The 24,022-nt window shown below is 37.2% G+C and overlaps 1 protein-coding gene across 4 annotated transcripts; it reads right to left on the bottom strand.

Moving 5' to 3' along the window:
- Positions 1-2,324: 2,324 nt before the first annotated feature.
- Positions 2,325-23,705, bottom strand: LOC121631719 (gamma-aminobutyric acid receptor subunit rho-1). 4 transcript variants are annotated; one of them, XM_041972755.1, is made up of 13 exons: positions 23,509-23,705; positions 22,873-23,108; positions 21,628-21,637; positions 19,802-20,413; positions 14,318-14,368; positions 14,107-14,213; positions 13,116-13,183; positions 10,987-11,210; positions 10,252-10,334; positions 7,656-7,796; positions 7,099-7,251; positions 5,490-5,686; positions 2,325-4,485 (listed from the first exon to the last, which is right to left on the bottom strand). In XM_041972755.1, the coding sequence occupies exons 4-13, from the start codon at positions 19,906-19,908 to the stop codon at positions 4,183-4,185; spliced, it is 1,434 nt and encodes a 477-aa protein (XP_041828689.1). In that variant the 5' UTR covers positions 19,909-20,413; positions 21,628-21,637; positions 22,873-23,108; positions 23,509-23,705; the 3' UTR covers positions 2,325-4,182. The 4 variants fall into 4 exon arrangements, with proteins under 4 accessions (XP_041828689.1, XP_041828692.1, XP_041828690.1 ...); XM_041972758.1 differs by lacking the exon at positions 21,628-21,637 and having other exon boundaries at positions 19,802-20,016; positions 20,334-20,413; XM_041972756.1 differs by lacking the exon at positions 21,628-21,637 and having other exon boundaries at positions 23,544-23,705.
- Positions 23,706-24,022: the final 317 nt, after the last annotated feature.

Raw genomic sequence — 24,022 nt, 5'->3', positions numbered from 1 at the left:
TGGGAGCCTTAAAAAACATGGGCAAAATTGTGAAAATACCAATGGACAAATGATGAAGGATTTACAACAAAGATTACAACTACAAAAAAAAAGACATTATATGATGAGACATATCTTGTCCTAGCCTTGACCAGGTAATGATCAAGTAAGGGTAATGGTCAATGGTGGGTAGTGAAGAGAGGCCACAGTGTTGTATATTTAAAAATATCAGCATATAGTATGAAGCCAAAGAAGTTAAAACACCACTTGGTTACGTCTCATCCTGAACACAAAGAAAAGCCTGTTGATTACTTTAGAAATAAACTACTCATCTGTCGTTATAGCAGAGTTCTTTTTACAAAAGCAGCATCCGTCTCATTGAAAGTTCAACTCACCTGAAGTAGTTTGCAGAGTTTCTCGATTTAAAACACCTCAGACTATAGAAGAAGAATTGATAACTCCTTCTGCCACTGACATGGTTTTAAGTAGCGGCCAATAAACTAAAGACTACTTCGTGGCACATGTATTTGTACATATGTAAGCATCGGGGGTCATGTAGTAGTGGGGGGCCCTTGACATTATTGGTATCGATAAAAAAGGGGGCCCTTTCGAAAAAGTTTGGGAACCACTTCATCAGAATAATTCAGCTTTGAGCCAGAAACTGATTCCTAAGATGAAGAAGAGCCAATTAAAGTTGCATTTAAGAATTGCAATTTCTATTGCTTTAATAAATAAGTGGTAATAATATTAATAGAAGCATAAAAGAAGATTATTGTGAAAAACTATGTTAGCATTACATTACTACCTTATAATGTTGTCAAGTGTGTAATGCTACTACAGTTTTCACAATGCACGAAAATGAACTGTGGGGCCCTAAACAATACGTTGTTGAAGTTGGTTCCATCTGTTTTCTTTGTAGGCTGCCGGACCTCACCTTTCATAGGTAATACTCTCCAAGGTCCTACTAGTCTGCAAGGGCTGAGGCTTCAGAGATTACATGGAAAAATATCTGCATCTGCTGCAGTTGATATGAAATCTGGACATGAATTTATAGGATTGTTTTTGCTCAGGCGATTTTAATTTATGCTGCAAAAAAACAAAAACAAAAACAAAAAAAAAAAAACAACAAAAAAAACCAAAAACCAAAAAACAAACAACTTTCAGCCATGCATCTCAAAGCTTTTCCATTTGCTTGTATTACATGCAAGAGTCTTAAAACATACAGTTATGTGGCTGTGATGTACAGCAACTAAACTCAGCTCTAATAATTTTCACATTTTTCGAACAAAACATTTATTAAAACATTTTCTCCACATATAACATATTATTTACTTTAGGTAATAGCTGTGTTTGGTCAGCAAACCACCTAAATCCAGTTTTAATGTATCTGTTTCTCACTAAGAATTTATTTTAAGATGGAAAAAGATGATAAAACTAGCAACTAACAGGTGATGGTGAACCTTGTGGCCTCACAACACCGCACAAAGGAGATGAGCTTCAGTTGTATAAAAAAAGAAGATATAAGGACATTAAAAAAAGTTAATACTATAGTCAAAATCTGGGATTGTTTAGACATATTTTTTTTACATTTGTAATTTTAAGAGGCTGCATTATCTTTCCCAAACTTTGTCCACTTATACAAATGGCTTGCAGCAGCTTGACAGTGAAAACAACCGCACTGGTACAAGTTCACAAGAAAACATAACAAACTGAATGACATGCAGTAAGAAATACTGGAACTTCAAGAGTAAAAATAATGTCAGATGTTTTCTTTTTTCCTGCAGAGTTAAACTGGAATGACTCTCTCATCTGTACCATAGACTTTAGATAAAACATGGATGTAGCCTCCTGGTCTGAAAAGTGAAGATAATGAGGAATCTGCATTCTTTGTAATGACCAGCAGGGGGCTCCTCTGAAAACATTTGTCCTTGAGTTCTCACTTTGATCCTGCCCTTAAGGCGGATTTATGCTAGCGCGGCATCTGCATGCAATCGGTTACGGCATAGCTGACGCTGGTGAGTTTGCTCTTGCTCTCTAGCGTTGGGGGTATGCATCGTTTTGGTGTTGCGTTGCAGTTTCTCCTCCTAATCTGAAGGTGGCAGCAGGGGTGGTATCGGCCGGTAAACTCATCAGGTTGGAGTTCTTTAGCTGGTTCATTTCAGTTTGGTAGGTATTTTCTGTTTTATAACAACAATGGCGTCCAGTATGGTTTAGTGTCTTTATTAGCTTGTGGAAGAAAATTAATAAATAATTCAATCAGCCTCTAATCAACTTGATCCACTAGTTATTGTTTTAAAAAACGGTGGTTACCGCACAAATTCAGCGAGAAGATCCAGATATCCGTAGTAGGGGTGCATGTCAGGTCTGGAAGAGGTACGCGTCGAGCCTGTGCGGAGCTACACTGACGCTGATGCTGCGTGACCATAAATCCGCCTTTATTACTTGCTGTATTAAACCTTGCAGCAGCATGCTACCTCCAAAGAGAAAGTTGTCTTTACTTCCATGCCCGTCCAAACCCCAGATAATACATGTAGTGAAGATCTAAAGTAATTTATTGGATGGGCACCAAAGATCAGTACTGCCAGTTCAGTATTTGACCAAAGAGAAATTTTGTCAGACAATATATCAGTGTCAATACATCACCGTTTCACAGACAAAATATAAATTTTATCATACAAATAATCATGTTAAAAAAAAGCAAGCAAGTGTTTTTGTTTTTACAAAGTCTGAGAAGCTGACCTGTGACTTTTTAGATGTTTTTAAAATGTTTCATTTAGTGATTTTGAGATTTTGTAACAGTTCAATACATTTGGCTTCCTAGTGAGGACGATTATCGGGGGTGGCTACTGCAGGCACAGAAGCAAATGAAACCAAGAAAGTCACAAGAAAAATGCTAAATTTCAGATTTTCAAATGGCCGTCTACAAATCAATTTCATAAGAACGACATTCATTTTTTCGTACAGTCTAATGTTTGTATAGTAAAAATAAAGCCACAGCAAGAAGACAGATGCCTTAAGCTTAGCACAGAGACCAGACAAAAAGGGAATCATCAACTATGGAGGACCAAAAATGCCATTATCATGAATAAAAAGACAAACAAACTGTGTGAAGAAATATAGAAATTATTAAATAATTTTATATATATTTTGCTTTTATTCATGTATTCTTAGCTTTATTTATTTTTTTCCACAGTAATTTATGTATTTATAGACTTATTTATTCATTTATTTACTTCTGTGTTTCAAATGAGACAGTATGATTCTCACATGTGGTCAATCCTGCTTTATAACTATGTTAGCAATGCCCTCCTAATTACTATACAACAAAAAATAAAGAAGGAACTAATTTTGAAATAAACAAATATATGCATGTAAAAATCAATTAAGAATGAAATAAGACAGAATTAAATTGAAGAATTAATAATTATCACATTCAAGTATATATTTCAGTATTTCTGTATTTATTTATTTAGGTTGTGATTTTGGCATTTTTGGTCTTCTATAGAGGGTTTGGCCCAACAATCAGTGACAAAATCCGTTGCCAACAATTTGAAGCCTAACCAGGTAACATTTATTGGTTTAGATAGAGCTAAAAATGCAAACTGTTTCACCTTGTTGACACTCATTAGGCAAAACTAACTGGTGCTGAATAGATTCCATTGATTTTCTCAACCAGAAAGTGAATAAACCATTTTTTTCTTTTCAAGAAAGTGTAAAACTATTCCTCTGAAGACTTAGTTTGTCTATGATTGTCATGTACAGCTTATAAGAGAAGATCAGTCCATGCACTGGAAATACCAGTAAATGTGTTTTCAGTTCTGCTGAAAATCTGGTCAGTCACTGCATGGAGAACCAGAAATGTAGTGTTTAACTTCACGAATCCAAGTCTGAGCATCTCATTGCGCAATAAATCCCCAGGTGACAACAATGTCCAAACATCTTTCCATCGATGGTACAGAAACTACATGAAACCACAAAGATTTGATGGAGTAACAAAAACAGTGGCAACCCCTGCTCATTTTTTAACTCGTCAGTTTTAAGTGGCTGGGTAAAGAAGGCAATGATTACCCATCTGTTAATGATCCCCATGCATCTAATGAGGAGTTTCTCTCTGAAAAGCACGGGAAGCGCAAAGTTATATTTCCAGCTGAACTCCTGTGGTCCTATCATGAACAGCTCTCAGACCATTTAATACATCTCCATTTATGAGTATATGGACCAGTAGATGATGTTAAAGAGGATGTATGCTCCAGGAAAGACGACCCTCGAGTACTTGTCTATGGCATGGGTGTCTATCCAGATGTTAACGTAACCTCTGGATGGCTTCACCTGGCTTGCAATCTGTGGGTCATTCAACGACACTTGAGCCAGAATTCGTTCTTGACGGCCACCATTCTCTGGCATCCCATAATTCCCTGTAGTGTTGACATCCATGGACCCATAGCCAGTGATCTGGGGGTCAATCATCATCTCGTCTGGGTTTCCGATGCCACATGTACACGGCAGCTGAGCAGACACACAGTAATAAGAAAAGAAATAAACATCTTAGAATTTCTGAGGCCATGAAAGGAATAAAAATCAGAGAGATGAATTAGTTTCTCAAATGTTAATATTTTTCAGGACACTCAGCCTTTTAACGACTTTGTTATGAAACATTTATAAAAAAGGATGTTTGTGCTGCAAATGTTCCTAGGGGTTGTGTGGGCAATTTGGCTCCATATGTCACAGCAGTTGGCAGATGAAGAATAACAATATTAGAGTCCCAGAAATAACTTGCCATTGCCCTAAGAGCATCTTAAAATGAGCCAATTTAGAAAATATACATCTTTTTATTGGCTGTATACATGAATTATTAATTCCTGGTTCTGCCAATTTATAAATAATGTCATGTGTAAAATATTTTATTTTACCTCAAGTGGGCCTCTTAAAAACCTGAAATGTCTTATTTATTGCTTTTAAGGAAAAAGTCTCTCATTTGCAATTCACTGTTGAATTGGCCAAAACTGAGTTTTTAATTCCTACCATGAGGAGACATTTTAAAGTTTGCTATTACAATAATAATGTGGATGAAAATAATTGTTTAGACTCATAGATGGTCATCTTATCTATTCAGGGAATTAATCTAATTAATCTAAGGTTTCCTTTTAATCTTTTGCAATTGCATTTTCGCATTGTTTTTTAAATAAAAATAAAAGACAAATGTAGGTTTATGTCATGGAATATTTGTTTGACATTTTTAATACTCAGTTGAACCCTGGATGACAACCCCCTCTAGAAATGCCAGAAAACCTCATGAATTAGTTGTATACTGCCACTGGGTATATTTCATACTTTTTCTCTGGAACATTTTGACTGCTGAGGAACGTCTAATAGAGAAAATTCTGAGCAGTTATAAGACATTTTTGCACCGGTCTGGTTGAAATAAAGTGTTTGAATCATAAAGAAAAAATACAAAAAGGCCCACTTCTTTTCAACTGCAGGCAATGACCAATGATAAAAAAAAGACTTACCCTCTCCCTCAGCTTCCTCTCTTTCCTCTCTTGCACAGTTGAGAGGTAATTCACTGCCGCATACTCTATAACTGACAGAAAGACAAAAACAAAGCTGACCCAGAGGTAAATGTCCACTGCCTTAATGTAGGAGACTCGAGGCATGGAAGCATTGACCCCGGTGATGATGGTGGACATGGTCAGCACTGTGGTGATGCCTGGAGGGGAGAAAAATGCAGTTTAGTCACAGCAGTGCTGTTATTTACTACATTGGTTGGAAGGCTGAAACCAACAGCAGAACAATACAGAAGCAATTTGTTTTTATTTCAACACACGGCATTTAATTTCAAGTCCCCATGAAATTCAGAGCCAATCAAAGCAGATATGGATTTTTCATTTAACTGACATTTTGACATTTAATACCGGCCACTGACATTCAATTTCTAATCTTAAAAAAAAAAAAAAAAAAAAAACAAGATAGGTCTTAGTTCAGTTTAGTAATAGTAGTTATAGTTTAGTAATTTAGTTTATTGGCCATGAGATGGACAAAAATATATGTAATTTCAGACATAAACTAAAAAAATTATCATGAAAGTTTGTTAAAGTATTCATAGTTGTCATGGATGATTATAGGAAATGAGGCAGAGATAAAAAGGGTATTTTAGTCAATTTAGCTTTCCATTAATCTGGTGGCAACTGAATTTGTCCCTGTCATGTGTGCTGCTCTTCCATAACACTTTTTAAAGGTAATCAGATAAAGAAAGACTGTAGTAACATGTTACTTTCAACATGTAGCCCAATAGATGGAGATTCATTTGGTTTCTGATCAGCTGCTCAGAGGAATCTGACAGATTAAAGAAATAAACAGCAGTGCTATTAAAACTTTCCTCGTAAATTTCCTGTAATTTTACCAGTAAGTATCAGTGATACACAGCATCTGAATCAGCTGCGTGAGGGAAAACTGTCTGAAAGTGGTTGAGCTATTTGTGAAACTTCTGCTCTGTCTGATTCTGTGTCAGTAAGTCAAGTGTTCCAAAACACTGCTGTTTTAACACAATGCAAGGTGTTTGGTAGCTTCACATTGTAAACTGTTGTAACAAAAGGACACGTTTTTAGAAAAGAAAAACAAAAGCAGTTTTCTGCATGGACTAACAGATATTTTTGACTTCATAAACTTTTATATCATGCCTAACTTTCTGTTCTGCCTACCCTCATGCAAATGGAAATTTCCACTGTGCACCATGGCTCTATCTGAATGACTAAGTACCTTTGCTTTAATGAGTTAGTTAAGATACTGCTACATAGCTTTTTAAAATTCAACTCGTGGAGACATTCAGCAAGTCACAATGTGGTTTAATTTTTGCTTATATAACTTTTTTTTGGCTACGAGTCAGCCAACACTGTTAAAACCAATGTAATTTATAAAACATGTTCATTTAAAAAAAACCAGCAGCTCAAAGCCACAAGTTAACTCAAAGGGACCTGGGAGAGTTCAGTCATTCTGCAAAACCAATATGCTACCACATATTTCTAACCAATTTAGTCCAGAAGTACTAAGGAATTATTGTTGTATGTCCATATTTCTTTTGTAGAGGTCATTCAAAAAAAAAAAAAAAAAGGCCTTGCCTACCTAGTGGTACTCTAGCGGGGACGGCCCTGCGGTCAATCCAAAAGGACACCCAGGACAACATGACCATGAGGGTTGCAGGAAAGTACGTCTGCAGTAGGAAGAAGAAGATATGGCGCCGCAGGGTGAAGTGGATGTACAAACGATTGTACCAGCCTGGGAAGAAGAAACATCACCATTATATACACATTGTCGTATGTTGGCTGCTGATGTATCAGCACATGAAGCTGGGTGAAGCTGGCACAGAAAGATAGGACACAAAATCCCTTTTAATGCTTAAGGTTGTTGGATAATGACACGTGGTTATGAGAAAGCTGCAGTGCTTTCATAGTAGCTTTCCAGCTGTGTACAAGTGGTTGGCAGAGTCTGATAAATTTAATTTTGCAGTAAGGATTAAATAGCAATACATTAAACTTAGTGTGACATCAAAGGAAGAATATTTTCTTTTTTCTAATGTTGAGTAAAAAAAATCCTTTTTTTTTAAAAAAAAAGAAAAACAAATAAAAGAGAGAATAAATGAAGTTTTAAATCAATTGTGAACTCCTCTGGTCTAATGGTACCTGTGCTGCTGTAAAAAGCCAGTTTTGTTGTGGTGTGAAATTTCTGGATGAGGAACTGGGACAGAGATATTCTGTCATCTGTGTTCAGGGATTCGTTGCCTTTCTTCCAGTACAGCATCAGGTCATCATCTGTGTACGCATCTGTTAGGAAATATGTGAATTAGGTAACAAACCAAATCAGAACAGATTTTGCAAGTACAAAGCTGCATGATAATGTAAACCACATGTGGAACAAAGAAGATAAAAAAATGACAGGACTTAAACTCTTAACTCCCACTAGCTGTCCCCTAGAGGCTGCAACGTTAACACCATGTTCATTCATGGTGGAAGTGAAAAAGGACTTAAAGCAATGCCTTTCCAATAAAGCAGGAATGAGGATAGAAATTTTAATTGGGATGATATTAATAAGATTTCATGAGATGTCTAGTGTGCAAAGACAAAGACTTTGTGTGTGTGTGTTTTGCCAACATGACAGAAAGCAGGGATCTGAGCTTTATCTCATCACAAACTAATAATCTTGCTGACAGAGCAACAGTTTCAGTACATACCACACTAGTCAATGTTGCACCTCTGAAAAAGAAGCAGCTGGCTTCTTGGTTTAATTCACAGCTACAAGTTTTAAAGCAGACATCAAGGCGATTACAAAGAAAATGGCACTCATCTGATCTAGAAGAATTTTACTTAGCTTGTAAAGAAAGTTTCATAGTATATAAAAAGTCCTTTATAAGTTAGAACTGTCTATTATTTCTGATTGATAGGGCAGAACCAGACCAACCTCAGGATTCTTTTTAGCGCTGTAGCCAGAATGACTAAGATTCATAGTTCTGTTGAGTCGTGTATTCCTTTAACTCGCAGATGTGATGACTTGAAGAATTTCTTCATAAACAAAATAATTTCTAATAGAGAGAAAATCCATGACATCCTTCCCACTACTGATGTCTCATCTACAGCAGCTTTAGAGGCATCTGCAGAACCTGATACAGTCCTGTACAGCTCTCTGATTTAACAAGAATAACAGCTCCATCTAAACTATCCAACCACCCATTGTCTATACCCACTTGTTACAAAGCATTGTCATGAGGGGTTGTAGATGATCCCAGCAACTACTAGGCAAGAAGCAAGGTACACTCTGGACAGGTCACCAGTCCATTGCAAGAACAACACAGAGAAATGAAAACCCGGTTGCCTTCAAACTCACTCCTAGAGAGAATTTAGAATGAACAAATAACTTAACATGCATGTCTTTGGACTGTGGGAGGAAACCAGAGTACCCAGAAAAAAATCACACATACACCAGGAGAACATACAAACTCCACACAGAAAGGCAGGGCTCATACCATGTCAGGATTCAGAGCATCATAGCACAAAGTACAGTGGCACTTGTAAACTGTTTTGCTAAGAGCACACTTTGTGACTTTGTGTGTGGTTTGGTGTCAGTGGACACTTTAGATTGTTTTGATGAGGCGTTGTTACCCTGAGCGGTTTCCTGTTCTGGCTGTTCAACAGACGGTTTGCTAAAACAGAGTGTTAAATTTCCAGATTGTAATTAGGGAGCTTCCTCATTAGGAGAGGCTCCCCTCTTTTGGTTTGTTAGGATCCTTTTTGTTAGCTATTCTGGTTTTCATTTTGACTCTGATTTCTTTGGTTAAGCTTCCTTTGTTTTTTTTTATTGTAAGTGAGTTATATTTTGCTGCCGGTTAGAGTGCACTTCCTTTTAGAGGACACCCTTTGTTTGTTGTTGTTGTATTTTACCTGAAAAGGACATTTTATGTTGAATTTATTTGTAAATAGCAGTAACTTTGTGAATAAATTATTGTTTATTTAAATTTTGTTTCAGGCTTGTTGTGTTACTCCATCCTTTCCACCCCTAGACCAGAAGGGGTCCGTAACAGGTTCCCTCAAAGGTACTACTGTTGTACCCTTAACAGTGCACTTTTTACCATATAAAGACCAGAAAGCTTTGAGAAGTACAATACTGGTAAATCAAAGGGGAATTTATCTTCTAAAAAAACTCATTTAATGGTACATATTATTTTATGATGCTTGGAAGTTTATGATCCAACAAACATCTCTGTATATCTTCAAAAATATGTCTTGAAATATCAGGAGACGTTTATGCTAGTACTAAAAGTACATAAAGAGAATCCAATAAAATAATCTTTGTGTGTGTGTGTGTGCCCTCTTGCAGTTTGCTCCCCTGGTCAGATCTCTGGTGGCGGTCTGTGTTTTTCATTTCTGTCCTTGTTGTTTTTGTTTCTCTCCATTTTGCTGCCTCCTGTGTCAGAGTGTTTTTTCTTCTTTTGTCTTCTGTACTCTTTTGTTCTTGGTTTTGAGACTTAAATGATTAAATTCCCCTGCTTTCATTTCTTTTACTAGTCTGCCTTGCATTCACTGCAATGTTTGTGGTGCATGTTTTACATCATATATATGTAGAAATTGCATTATTTTCTCAAATGTAAACTTTAAATGGCTCACAAACTTTCAAGCATGTACACTGTTGTTGCTTTGGATCCAGTTTTACACCAAGTACCAAATGCATTTAGAGATTACCAATCCTTTTTGGATGTATTTATCTTTGTTTGAAAAATACACTCACAGCTTTCAATCTCCAAGGAGCAGGTTTGGGTATCCAGAGGGAAGCGGCTGAGGTCCATGTTGCACATGGCAGTGACTGTGACTCTACAGGGAAAACCATCAAAATAGCAAAGATAAAAGATTTACTGTCATTTTAATATTCATGACAACATACTAATGAATGTTAGACTCACACATTTCAGTACAAAGGATGTGGAACTTGAGCAAAAGAATAAAAATAGATGCTCAAACTGTGTTTTGTCCTTGATAATGAGAGGCTCACTTAGAGTTAAGCTAATGCTAGGACGTTACAATTAAAATTTTCCTTGTGGGATAAACAAATGACCTATCTGGAGCTGCTGGCCTGCCAGCTTGGTTTATTGCCATTCCTTCTTTGCTCAATTTGTGGCTGTGCTGCTCAACTATTTCTTCTATAAAGCTGTTTTTGTGAATTGTTTTTCAAAAGACATTTTTTCTGTTTTTTTCAGGTACCTCCTTAGATTGTCTCCATGTACTATTCACTCTTTAAAGCCCACCAGTTTTTTAATCAAGTGAACTTATTAGATAATGTTACAAATACAAAAAATATATATATGACTTTGCTGATTTACATCTTCAAAACTTAAAAGAGTGAGGTGGCACATGTTAATGCAACACATCAGCTGTGACCTTTGCAAGCCCTCTTGTCAAAAACGATTTGCTGTTGTAATGCTTATCATTATTTTTGGATTACAATAAAAAAAAAAATCTAACAAACCTGAGACTATAGAGCACGTTGCCATCAGGATAAACCCTCAACATAACATTGTCAGTGGTGGTGTCATGGATAAAAGAGCGCTTAGAGTGGACAAAGAACATGTCAGGAACCCAAATTTTCTTCACCAGGCGACTGTCAAAGGTCATGCTCTGGTTGTTGGTGCTTGGAAATGACAGCCGCTCGTCCTTCCAGTAGTGACGCAGGTACAGCGTCATGGTGAAGTCCTGCAGGAAGAAAACAAAACAACTGCAAGTGTTGCAGAGTGTTCAATATGCTGCCAATACAGCTCAATGCTGAAAGATTTATGTTCAATAGATGAGTTGTTTGTTAACCTAAGGGGTAAAAGAGGTCTCTTATTGAAAATGATAATTGTACACACTTTCACTTTAATGTGACAAAGTGAGTCAAATATTTTTAAGTGTGTTTGAAGTTTTAATTGAAACTTTTCATTCACTATATAGTACACTATAGACTTGTAAAAGAGTGACTGAAAACAGACCATAATGCATTTCTTTTTAAATTTCAGCATACAAGCAACAATAACTGTAAAAGCAGTTTTGATAATAATTGCATTTAAAGGATAATAATAATTCATTATTAGTATATTGAAAATTATTATATAGTTACAACTGCAGTCAGTGCTTGTGTAGGTAAAAACGGTAAAATAAAAATAAAAAAGTTATGGGTGCACACAGATTGGCATCATTAAGTGTTATATTTATGGTGTGGAGAGATGAAAATTATAGGGTAGCAATTAAACACAGCAAACTTGTGCTGTCCATCACCTTAGACTGTAACTGCACCCATATTTGTTTATGTGACATGTAACTTGGAAGGTCCAGTGCATAAGCATTGTTAGTGTCTGATGTGGCATCAGCAGCTATATACCTTACATTATTTTATAAGAGAGAAAAAGTCTGTTACATTGGCAAAGATGGTCTTAATTGCTAGCTTATCATATCACAGCTAATCATTGATAATATTGAAATGTAAAATTAGCCGTTTATTGGATTACTGCATAAAAAATACATCTAGTTGTTAAAAAGGATGAGCGAAGAAGCAGAATATAGATAAAATGCTATATTTTTGACCGTACTTCTGAGCTCTGATGTCTTTACTGTTATATACTGATGTTTACTGTAATAGAAACGTGAGTTAAACATGTTCCAGTGTAAACCACACTGTCCAGGTTGGTTATAGTCTAATACTGGTTCATTACAACACATGGCACATACCAATACTATGGAAATATGCTCTAAAATGCTCACAAGTAAACTCTGGACAATATATGTGCAACTAATTTAATTTATCGAGCTACAAAATAGACTTTAACTTTCACCACATTTTATGTAGGGCAGCCAGATTGGATAAAAGTTGGAAGATGGTTTGAAACTATCAGGGGACATATGGAGAAGTATTTTAGCTGAAACTTTGCTCAACTTCCCACTTCAAATGAAAAATACCATGGACCTAAGAGTTTAAATAAGAAACATGATACTATAGACAGCTGATCATAATGAAAACCTTAAGATAAATTAATCTGAGTAACATAATCTAGTTGTTTTTAGATTAAAAAGCCATGGCTTCAGACTCTTGTCCAGTTTTTCTTTCTCTTTGTGTGTTTTTATCATTTTCAAATTCTGGATAAATCAAGACTGAAGTGTAAAAGCATAATACAGTACTTAAAACAAAATACAGATTTTAAAACTATATTTAAAGGGCTACTGTTCAATTTTAGGAAAACCAGAAACAAAAACAAAACTAAACAATACAGAGCGTAGCCCTCTCTCGGTGGGAATCTTTAACTCAAAAAGAGGGTTTATTCATCATCAGAAAAAACTAACTTTGCTTGCCCTAAAAGATGCTTTCATGCACAAACGTATGGCCAGGAAATTTTTCAAACAAGAAGCTTGTGAAAGAAAATACCAAGCGGCTCATTCTGGTGAGATCATATTACAGTTATCTACTCACAAAGTAAACAATTGTTTGCTATTCAAGGTTTACAGCACAGAGTATTGAACCTTTGAAACAGTACAGTACTTTATTAAATATATTTAATTACTTACAATCATTACTATTAATACATACCTTTCTTGTGTTAACTGACCTAAAAGCTCTTCTATACTTACCATATCCACCTCAGAGATGGTGTCAAGACTTTCAACCTGAACATCTACTCCAACAGGGATTGGAGGACCTGAAAGAAAATAATTTTATATTAAAAAAAACAAACAAACAAAAAAACAAAACAAAACAAACAAACAATATGCAGAAATGTTATTTTTGTGGTTGGAAATTGATTTTCTATATGATCATAAAAGCTTCAGAAGTTTTTAAAGGCCAATCCAAACATAGACGATACTGTTCGAACCTCATCTGTTGAGGAAACCAGGTTAAAAAAAAGTGAAAAATCAATCACAAGTATAGAAAACTGCTCGTGCCACAACTGTGACAGTCTGGCTTTCATTCTTCTTTTGACCTATTTCAGCCTCTCTACTCTGCATCATCATCCAACAACAGTGCACAAATACAATCAGGTCATAATAATGGATCAAAGTTGATGCAGCGGTGGACGAAATCCAGCTCTTTTTTTCTATATCGCAGTTGAAATCGGATGCTGGATTCCGCAAAGGGTCACTTTGTGTGTTTTCAGCAGCAGATTGTTGTGTGATTAAAAGGTCTGATAAAAACAGCATGTGTTGCAAAGCAAAAGCCGCCGCGCCTGATTTGTTTCCACTAAATAAAGCTCTTGTGTTTGTGATTATTTGCCTCAAATGACAAATAAAAAGATAAAGACAGCTCAAAAAGATATGTTTTGTATTATCACTATGTTTGGATAGAAAAGCCTGCGTCCATTTAGCTTGACATAACGCTTAAGTCCAAATAGCTGACATTAAATCACTGTGTATTGTCACGCTTGTGATATAAAACACTGAGCTGCAATCAGAAACTCCAGCACAGGCTGCATGGTTTGTGTCACCAAGGTCTTCAAGAGCTTAGCACCAGCAGACTTGTTTGGTTTAAACCTAAGACCTCTGCACAGATCTTATCCAGCTGCCCTTGTCCACTGAAGAGATGTTCTAAGCTTTAGGTCTATAGAAGACAGAACACGTTTCTAACCTCCAAATGCTGGTCTCATGGTGAAATCGTGGTCGTCTATTCTCAGGAGCTGCTCAGACTTTGTCATTGGAGATTTTGTCAGATCTGGGCTTCGTTTATAAATTGGGCTGTAAACCAAAACAGAAGAAGTACATCACAAACAGCCATTTGTTGCCTCAATTATATATGTTTAAAAAAGAAAAATAATTTGTTTTATATTTCTAATACTTGCCTCCCAGTCTTGTGCCCACCTCCTCCATCCATTCTGGTTTCTCTTCGTGACCTGTTAATAAAGACAAGTAATATTCAAAGTAAACATGATTCATATAAATTGAACTATTTTCTTCTGTTTAAACTTTGAAATGAAATGGAACATTAGTTTGTGGAAACTAAATTATTGATAAATATAGTCAACATAATTTCTGTTAAAACATTTATTTTTCAAGCAAAAATATGTAGTTTTTTTCCTCTTTGCTTATAATTTATCTTTAAATTTCATGCTATTTTTTTATTTTTCATGTGGGATGATCAAACTTAGAATGCTGTAAATACCACTTATAACATATAACTGCAAACTTATTATAATAAAAGGAAAAACAGCTGATTATATTTCTTAGTCATTGTACTGATTTGTATTGTTTCATATGGCCAGGACTAGAAATCTTACTGTGATTAGAGTGGCTGTGTAAAATCCAATGCAAATAGAAACTAAATATACTCATAAAACGACAGGTCAAACCAAAATAATAGTAATAATAATAATAAAAAACCTTTAAGCTTTCGTTAATTATTTCAAGGCCTTCATTAATGTTGATTTAAAGTAACACAAATAACTTGTTTTGTTTTGATGCCTCTGACTCCCTGAGGAGTTGTAGTACATCCTGTTACATCACGTAAATTTCATCCACAATCAGCCAAAGGACAGCAAAGCATCTTTTCATCACATCCAGTTTACAGAAAGCCAGTGTTTTGCCTGGTGTCACATTTTCAAAGAACTGCCTATGTATGTTAGCTCTTTAGCCACAAATTTCGGGCCAAGACCAGAACGAGAGACAGAAAAATGATTTTCCAAAAACGCTAAAATGGATTAATAGAGTAGAGCATGCTGTGACAGACAAAGCCAAATCCCTGTTACAACTGCACACATGCACCAAGAAAATAGCCCCAGAAGGAGAGAGGAAGAGATGAAGGAACAGCTCACACACATACACAGAAAGAAAATAATACAAGAGCAAAATAAAACTCAAAGAGAAGCGCTTCACTGGTTGCTGGCTGCACAGTACTGAGGGCCAATGGGTGCTACACATCTATGTCTATCCAGCAGCTGGTTCCTAATCCTCTTGGCACAAATTCCTCTCCAATCCCCTCCCTGCCTGCTTTCAACACACAGCAGACTGCCTGTCTGCACACCGCTCTGCTCTGCATGGTCCCACATTGTCTTTGTTGCTCTCTGCAGCCGCGGACCTGCAGGCCATCGCCGCTGAGGCTGCATTACGGTTACTGGGATAAACTTCTGCAGAGGTTATTCTAAACACATTAATGGCTTACAAAGGCAAGGGGCAGAAAGAAAAACACTAAAGTAAAAAAAAAAATACATAGATTAAATGAGCAGATGGAAATGACATATCTGTACTTTATGTATTTATAGCTACATTTGCTTTGACGTCATGCTTCTGTTCATTTGACATGCTTGAAATCAGAGTTTGATCATAGCATTGTTTTTTTGTACTACACATGTAGCTTTGCCTTTTGAAAGTGGGCAAAACAAAAATTAAGATTTTTCATTAAAATGTGTTTTTCTGCCCCAAAAAGACATCCAACAACCACTCTAGAATAACATGAGGGTGTTCTCCTCTGATGTTTTCATATGTGGGCCTCTTCTGTCCAACACAAATCCTCCCCTCAGCTTTTCCTTCTCAAGGCGTCAAGTGGAGAGAGTAATGCTGTGAAAACTCCCACAAACCCACGCCAGCAGCACCCAGACGCTTTTGCAATTTCACACTCAGGAGAGGAGGAGTGGAGTGATGAGAGACACAGAGAAGAAGAGTTTGACTTCTGCATAAGTATATGTGATATCCCCCATGCTAGAAGAAGAACGAGAGATTTACATTTGATTTGTATTCGCAGAGTGTACAAACCAGCAGGAAGAAGACTGATGTGAGGTGACTTTTAACTAGTGCAGGAAAAAAAAAAAAATAACAATCAACAAAACCAGACTTTATAACAGCCAACACAGGTATTAAAAGATTGCACAGCAGGTTTGAGCCTCTTTTGTAGATGATTATGATTATGATTGTGCTCCACTCAATGACTATCTTAATCAAGAAAGACCTCTGATAATCACATAATATAGCTTTAGTTTAACCAGGAATCATTTACATAAACAAAAGTCAGGGTTTCTCCTTCATGGTTGACCTTTTAGTAAGATCAGAACCTGCAGTTTTGCTTTAACAAAAATTTATTTTACCTGGATGACACTCTTTAACAGTGAGCACATTGTTTTTCTGTTACATCTGATCTATAAATTACAATTATAGCACGAAAAGTGATACTGTCTCTAAAGGCAGGGGGATTATGATTTGACAGTGTTTTTGAATATATTAAGTAGATGCAAATCATTCAGCGCTGATAGCATTTAGATGCGTATGTCGCTCTAGTCTGCTTGGGAAAATCTTATCATCTTAACCAGATATTATTGCATAGGCCGTTTCTCACTTCAGGCGGTCGGCTACAGAGATGGACTCTGTGCTGATTTTCTCAAGACAAAGAGGTTTTTAACAGCTGGAAAAGATGCCTTCCTACACTCATCATTAAGTGAAAGTCTTCCCTTATTTAATATTTATGTATGTCAGACTCAGCAAATATGTCCTTCGACCAAGTCAAGTATTTTTAATAGTGTTGCTTTCAGCAGGTGTTCAGCCATCTGAAGGTGATCTATCAATTTTGGGAAAACTACTAATGAGGGTTCAGCACTGCTCGGTTGCCAAGGAAACCATGTTAAAAGATGGCCTAAAGCACTGGCAGGGAAAACACTGTTATCTTATTACAGCCCCCTCATCAAGTTGTCAAATAATGATGTTTTATTAGGCAACCTCTGGAATGGGTGCTGAGTCAACACAACCAAGTTTGGAGTTTGGAGCATGAAACTTTTTCTGGGATATAATCTCACTTCTGCAAGGCTGTTTTACTGGATGTGACAGATGGATTTGGAACAGGTTTGGAAATTTAAAATCCACCTGATAACTTTTGTGAGGCTTGGTTAATTGGACAATGTTGGTGACAATTGAAAAAAAAAATCCTGTGTGGTCTGAGATACAAATTCAAGTTTTCAACAGAATTGACACAAAAATTTCTGCCAAGGCTTTGAAACACATTGTTTATTTATATCTAAGAGATTAACAGCTACTAGAAAGAAATTCTTCTTAAAATCAAATGCTGTCACATTTTTGTAGCTCACTTTGGGTTCACAGTCCTCTGAAGTGGGGTTGTGTGAAGCACAGAGTAGTCAGCGTCTTACCATCCATACACAGAGATCAGAGTCCTCTCAGTTTGGAGAATCAGAAGGATTCTAGGCAGCTAAGCTAAACTGAAAGATGCTCAGAAGCAGCCACAGAAAGAGCAAACTTTTAAGCATCTAAAGCAGCTTAAACTTGAACATTTTCTTAGCTGTTCAAATAATATGTATTTAAAAGATTTCTATACGACACCACTTCTGCATCCACACGGCCTCAGTCTGTGTTACACAGTACAAGCTGCACATGTTACTGCAGCCCAGATCGCCACCTGATCCAGAAGTGGAACAGTGAAAAGAATTCACAAATCAAAATGATTTTTTTTTATTTGACTTTTTTTAAACGAGGGAAATTAGCTGTTTTTATCTAAGTAGCATTTAGCCTGCCAGGATGTGCCACTGATTTTCCAAACTGAGAGCACTCTGCCTGCAGGAAAGGTGCTAGCTACCCTTCTTTAAAAAAAGGCAGAATATCTCTTTAAAGCAAAGCTGAGATGTGAGCTTGCTTTGTGTTTGGCAAAATTTCTGCAGCCCAGTCTCACCAGAAATGATTAAAGATTAAACTTTGTCCATATGTACAATATTTTCTACAACAGTCTCACTATATAGGCTTCACAATTGTGTGATGACAAGGGCAGTTGTTCTGAGCCGGATGAACTGAGGAAAAGCTTGTAAGGAACAGGATTTAAACCAGCAATCTTGCTTGAAGGTCATGGGCTCAATTCGTTGTGAGATTACGTTGCTTATTATCAGTTTCAACCAGTAGTGATGAATTAATGCTCTCAAAAGGCAACAATCTATATGAAGATTTTAGTTAAACCTGGTTTGAAGAGCACGTCAAGACATGCAGATAAATAAATAAATAAATAAACTAGGCATGTAAGTAAGCAGTTATGTGCACAAACACACTTTCAGCTACAACTCATTTTATTTTTAATTTAATAGTTTTCTTTGTTAATCTGATGCAGTGAAATGTAGAAAGAAGAGTTCAAGGGGGAACGAAACAAAATCCTCAAGGTTGTAATTTCATCTAGATTAGATTCCCAGCTGTCCTTGTGCATCACACAATAATAAAATGGTAATTAGATAGTAATCGGAACTCAACAACTCTGTTTACTGCATACTGTGCAACTTCTAATACCATAACAAACAGTTCTTTGGACCACCACTTCTTGAAAAAAAAGAAAATGTAATGTTCAAGGAGAGGCAGACTAATTAATTCTGCAGCTTGATTAGCAAACATTCATCTGCATCCAAGTGCAAACTGGGTGGTTTATTTGTCTCATTTGGGAGTTTGGATAACTGTACAGATAAATACAAGAATGATGACTTTTTTTTAAGAATCCACCACTAAACTAAACCAGCTGATTGCTTTGTGAGTCCTGTTAAGGAGCGAGTTTGGCAAAACATATGCAAAGAAAAAATGCTGTTTGGACTCGTTTGGACCAATCAGCTATGCAATCACAGCAAAAAGCGAACCATTTCTAAGATGTGTGCTTCATAGTAGTCACATTCTTTTAGCGTGTAAGAAAGCGTGTAATTCTGATTCCTTTCTTTCAGTTGACAATATTTGCTTCATTGACTGATTGTCTTAAGTGCTTTCACAAATGTCACATCTCTTAAACTACACACAGCATTTTAAATGTCAAAAATAAAATCCTCTCTATTAAAATCACTTCTGATGTTGAAGCCATTTCAATCAATATGCAGAAACAAAGATGCTTTAGTGAATCCCAGATCTAGTTCAGTCCCCACTAAAACATCTAATCCAATGGATGCATTAACAAGGCAGCAATTAGCCTAAATAATCACCTGAAAATGACATTGACTACAACTGCTGCCGGCAGGGAAAACGGTCTTTAACTGCCCTGCAGCGGTTGCGGGGCAAGAGAACACAGCATTCACCCGTAGTACATAAATAGATTTGAGGATTTAGGTCTCCCTCTCTTATCTCTCCTAACTGCTGTCTGAATAAGTCTGTTTTCTGAGGGGGAGGGAGCAGCACAGGTGATACAGGAAACAGTGGACAACATTGTGCACACCTATGAAAAAATAATGCCAAAAACAAAGTGAAGTCCCCATGGACCACATAACTTTCACAAATCAGTTTGTGTACAGTTTTTACTTTAAAATCTTAGTTTTTAATCCTACTTAGATAATAAACACATGCACAGTAGTATTTATGGACACTTTATCAGACATTACCTTGTTTGTTTGTAGGTTTCGAGTTTGTGACCTCTCGACTGAACCATCTTCCCAGCTGCGCCTGCGAGCCAAACACAGAAGAGCACAAAGACCGCATCCACCTGCATGGTTCACATTCCCCAGAGGACAGACCTCTTCTGTCAATCAGAATTTACTCCCCACCAGGCTTTGGAGCACTCTTCCCTCCTGAGACATTCCCTTCTCCAGCGCCGGAGCTGATAAGAAGGGGGAAAAACAGCAACAGCAGCAGCAGCTACACTGGGCTATTCTACGGCCTGAGTGGAAAACATCCTACGGTGCTTAATCTCCACAGTGGGAAAAGCAATTTTGGCTAAACCCATAAATCCTTGAGCGTCAGATGGTACAGATTTGATCCCTCCAGCGGCGGATGTGCCTGCCTCTCTGTGCTCTGCTGCTCACAGATACCCTGCACTCTGATGTGCTCTCTTCCACTTTGCACTGCCCAGAAACACCAAGTCTCACAATGATGCAGCATGCTCATTTGTAAGGTCACTAGTGTAGAGATACAGACCTGCAGAGGGTGAGACGAAGCTCTGTGTGATCTGAAAGGCTCCTCAGCTCCCTCTGATGCTGGAGTCTCCTGCTGAAATGCTGTAGAAAGCAGATGCATTTCTGTTAGTTGGTTTAACGCCAGCAGAGCTTCTTTTTTTTTACAGCTGCATGCTGTGGTGTTTTTCACTGTATTTTTCTCAGGGGACCCATATTAGGGAATATTTTTGGATGCCCCAAAAAATGATTCTACAGAAAAATATGTGTGCAGATCTGGCAGTAAAAGCCAACACAATATTTCAATAAGAAATTTGAAATCCATGTCATGGTAATTAAATGATATTTAACATAGAATATTATAGCAGTGAAGCTAATGACTGCTCGATAATTTTCAACAATAAAGAACTTTTTTGTTAACAGACTGCACACATCAGGAGTCTTACCATCATATACATATCAATTTCACTAAAAATACTAATAAAGCAAGAGAAGAGTGTGTTTGTTTCATTTAGCAACACACATATTATCTGTCAAAACATGTCCATCTAAATACATCAGTCAAATAAAGGTCTGAGCACTGACGTCACCATCTGCCTGGCCATGTGTCCCCCTTTCTTTTTTTTTTTTTTTAGCTGACCGAACAGCTGGATTATAAGATCATGAATTTAGGTTAGCTGCATCTACGTCAAACTAAAAACCAGTAATATTAGGCATATTTGTATTACATATTTGTTTACAATAGTACTGCTGACCAAGCAAACACAAGCTGAGGAGATTAACAAAAGGCCTTCCTTATGTTAAGACTGATTATATAAACATTTGTTTTTATTTTTATGATTCTGTATTAATGTAGGCCAAGTAATGTCTTCTTTTTTTTAAGGAAATATATATTTAATATATATTTATTAAGATATATCTGATAAAATACAATATAAATGACCTTTTAACTAATTTTGTGTTTAGAAGATTTCATCTTTTGTTTGTATCAGAGAATACTAACATATTACAGAGTAAAAAAAAAAAAAAAAAAAACAACATATATTTTTTCAAGTATTTCCAAGTAACTGGAAATGTTTTTATTTAGGGAGAAAAACATTCAGTTTAAATAATAATAACAAAAGTGACACAATTACTTCACATGGAAGATACAACCTTATTCCACCTTAAAATATCATAATCAAGGTTATAAAATTAAATCTGGATTTATTAAGTCATGGTTATTATTACAAAGCAGATTCTTAAAGTGTAACTCAGTACTAAATGTTGAGAATGATATGGCTTTTACACTGTCATGTTTTTAAGAATAAAAACCATACCTGTTGTCACCTGCAATATTCTCTCCATGCTTAGTGAAGAAAGTTTGCTCTCACCACTTGTTGCCGGAAAAAAACGGTTAAACTGACTGGAGTGTTACTCTGTTTGCCAGTATGACAACCACAAGACAATTGACCAGTATAGACACAACATTTTATAAAAGATGTTATTTAATTGTGAAAGACTGAATTTGTAAAGACTTTTGTTTTGCACATTTTACTGAAAAAGCGATCTTTGTTGGTAACCAGACTGGGCAAACTATTGACCTAAGAGTAAGTACATTACTTTGTTCTTCACTTACTTTACAAACACCAAATATTGACAAATAATAAGGAAATATCTATTTAGGTTATAGTGCTGTGTCCTTCAACCTTTCCATCGCTGGACCAAGCCGCAGTGCCATCATGCTTCAAGTCTGCCACCATCAAACCAGTGCTGAAAAAAGCTCAGATCACTTCTCTCAACGATTACCGGCCCATTGCACTAACTCCCATCATGATGAAGTGCTTTGAGAGGCTGGCATTGGCGCACGCCATTTCCAGACTCCCTCCCATGCTCGACCCCTTCCAGTTTGCCTACGACAAAACTGCTGCACTCCTCCTTGCATAACTGGAGAAGAACTAATGTGTGGATGCTGTTCCTGGGCTTCAGTTCAGCTTTTAATACCATCATATCACAGCACCTGTTAGGCAAACTGGGACCCCTGGGCCTCAGCACCCCCCTGCTGAACTGGCTGCTTGATTTCCTCACTGACAGACCACAGTTAGTGCGGGTTGGACCGAACACCTCTACTGTCAGTACAGGCTCCCCTCAGGACTGTGTCTTGAGTCCTCTGCTGTTCATGCACGACTGCAGTCCGGGATATGCCACAAACCACACTGTGACATTTGCGGATGACACAACAGTGGTGGACCTCATCAGGGACAATGATGACCTGGCCTACAGAGAGGAGGAGGAGCAGCTGGTGGGCTGGTGTTAAGACAAATGCTTGATCCTGAATGTCGACAAGTTTGACCTCAGAAAGAACCAGCCTAGCCACGCTCCACTTCTTATCAACAACATGGCTGTGGAGGTGCTCAGCAGCATAAAGTTCCCGGGGGTGCACATCACAGACGACCTGTGAACACTGCATCACCGGTGAAGAGGGCACAGCGGTGGATGTGCTTCCTGCGGAGGGTGAGAAGAGCCCACCTGTCCCCATCTATCCTCACCAAATTCTATAAGAGCACCACAGAGAGCATCCTTACCAGTTGCATCTCTGTGTGGTTTGGAGGCTGCAGCGCCTCCGGCTGGAAGGATGTGAGGCGAGTGGTAAAGACAGCAGAAAGGATCATCAAGACCCTCTCCCCTCCATCCAGGACTGTTGTCAGAATCACTGCGTGTCTCAGGCTCACACCCCCACCACGGACTGTTTACCCTGCTGGCCTCTGGAAACCACAGGACCACCAGGTTCTGCAACAGCTTTGTCCCCCAGGCCATCAGACTGTTAAACAAGTAAAATCACAATCAGCTCTCACTATTTCTGGACATTACTGCTCTACCTGTTGCATTTTCTTTTCTTTCTTACTTACTATTTATTACTACTAGTTAGTTTTATTTTATTTTTTGCAGTATTGTATATAAAATACAAATATTCAAATCTCTGCACCGTATTACGTACACATTAATGTATCCTTGCTCCTTCACATCTGTATATTGTGAACTGAAGCCAATGCAAACATTTCGTCTGTATACACCTGCTGTGTACAAAATGACAAGAAAGTCTGTCTCTCACTCCATTAAGAAAGCTTAATGGTTTAATGTGTTATATCGTTCTAATCTAGTAAACAGACCCAAAATACATCACATTTCACAGTTTTTATCACGAAAACATTGTGACCAACCTGTAAACAAATTCAGGAGTTAATGAGAATCTCACTTTTCCAACAGACTCATAATTAGGCCAAGCAACGGCAGCATATTAATCATTTACTTCTTCACTGGTTCAATATATGTGGTGGAAGTCACACAAAAAGACATCAAATGCTGTCTTTTGTTTAAATTAACGTCTTGTTTTCTGGGTTTGAGTGCACAACCAGAACTTCGGACCATCTGTAGCACAGCCGCGTCACGCTTTAGCTTTGGCCAATGAGAGGGCGCTATTTTAGATGCTGTTACTTCCCCCTAAGTTTAGACTGTCAGACTGATAGGCACATTTTGTTGTGAGAAATAAAAAAATCCTTGTTGGAATTTGAACTGTTTGCTCTCCATATATGTGTTACAAAATCTATAAATTATTAGTTCATGGTACATAATAAAGGTTTGGAGTTATATTTGAGTAAAAAAAAAAACGTTATTTATTTAGGGTTGTAAGAGGATTTTGTGCCTGGGAGGTGACGATACGGGCAAAATATATTA

The sequence above is a fragment of the Melanotaenia boesemani genome, chromosome 20 (genome assembly GCF_017639745.1).
Source record: "Melanotaenia boesemani isolate fMelBoe1 chromosome 20, fMelBoe1.pri, whole genome shotgun sequence".
In the NCBI taxonomy this organism is placed as follows: Eukaryota; Metazoa; Chordata; class Actinopteri; order Atheriniformes; family Melanotaeniidae; genus Melanotaenia; species Melanotaenia boesemani.
This window is presented reverse-complemented; position numbering and strand designations above follow the sequence as displayed.

Coding starts and splice junctions, on each gene's coding strand:
- LOC121631719 (XM_041972755.1), bottom strand. CDS start 19,908: ATGCAGGTGGATGCGGTCTTTGTGCTCTTCTGTGTTTGGCTCGCAGGC. Junction 14,214..14,317: donor GGTGGGCACAAGACTGGGAG/GCAAGTATTAGA, acceptor TTTGGTTTACAG/CCCAATTTATAAACGAAGCC. Junction 11,211..13,115: donor CCATCTCTGAGGTGGATATG/GTAAGTATAGAA, acceptor TTCTTCCTGCAG/GACTTCACCATGACGCTGTA.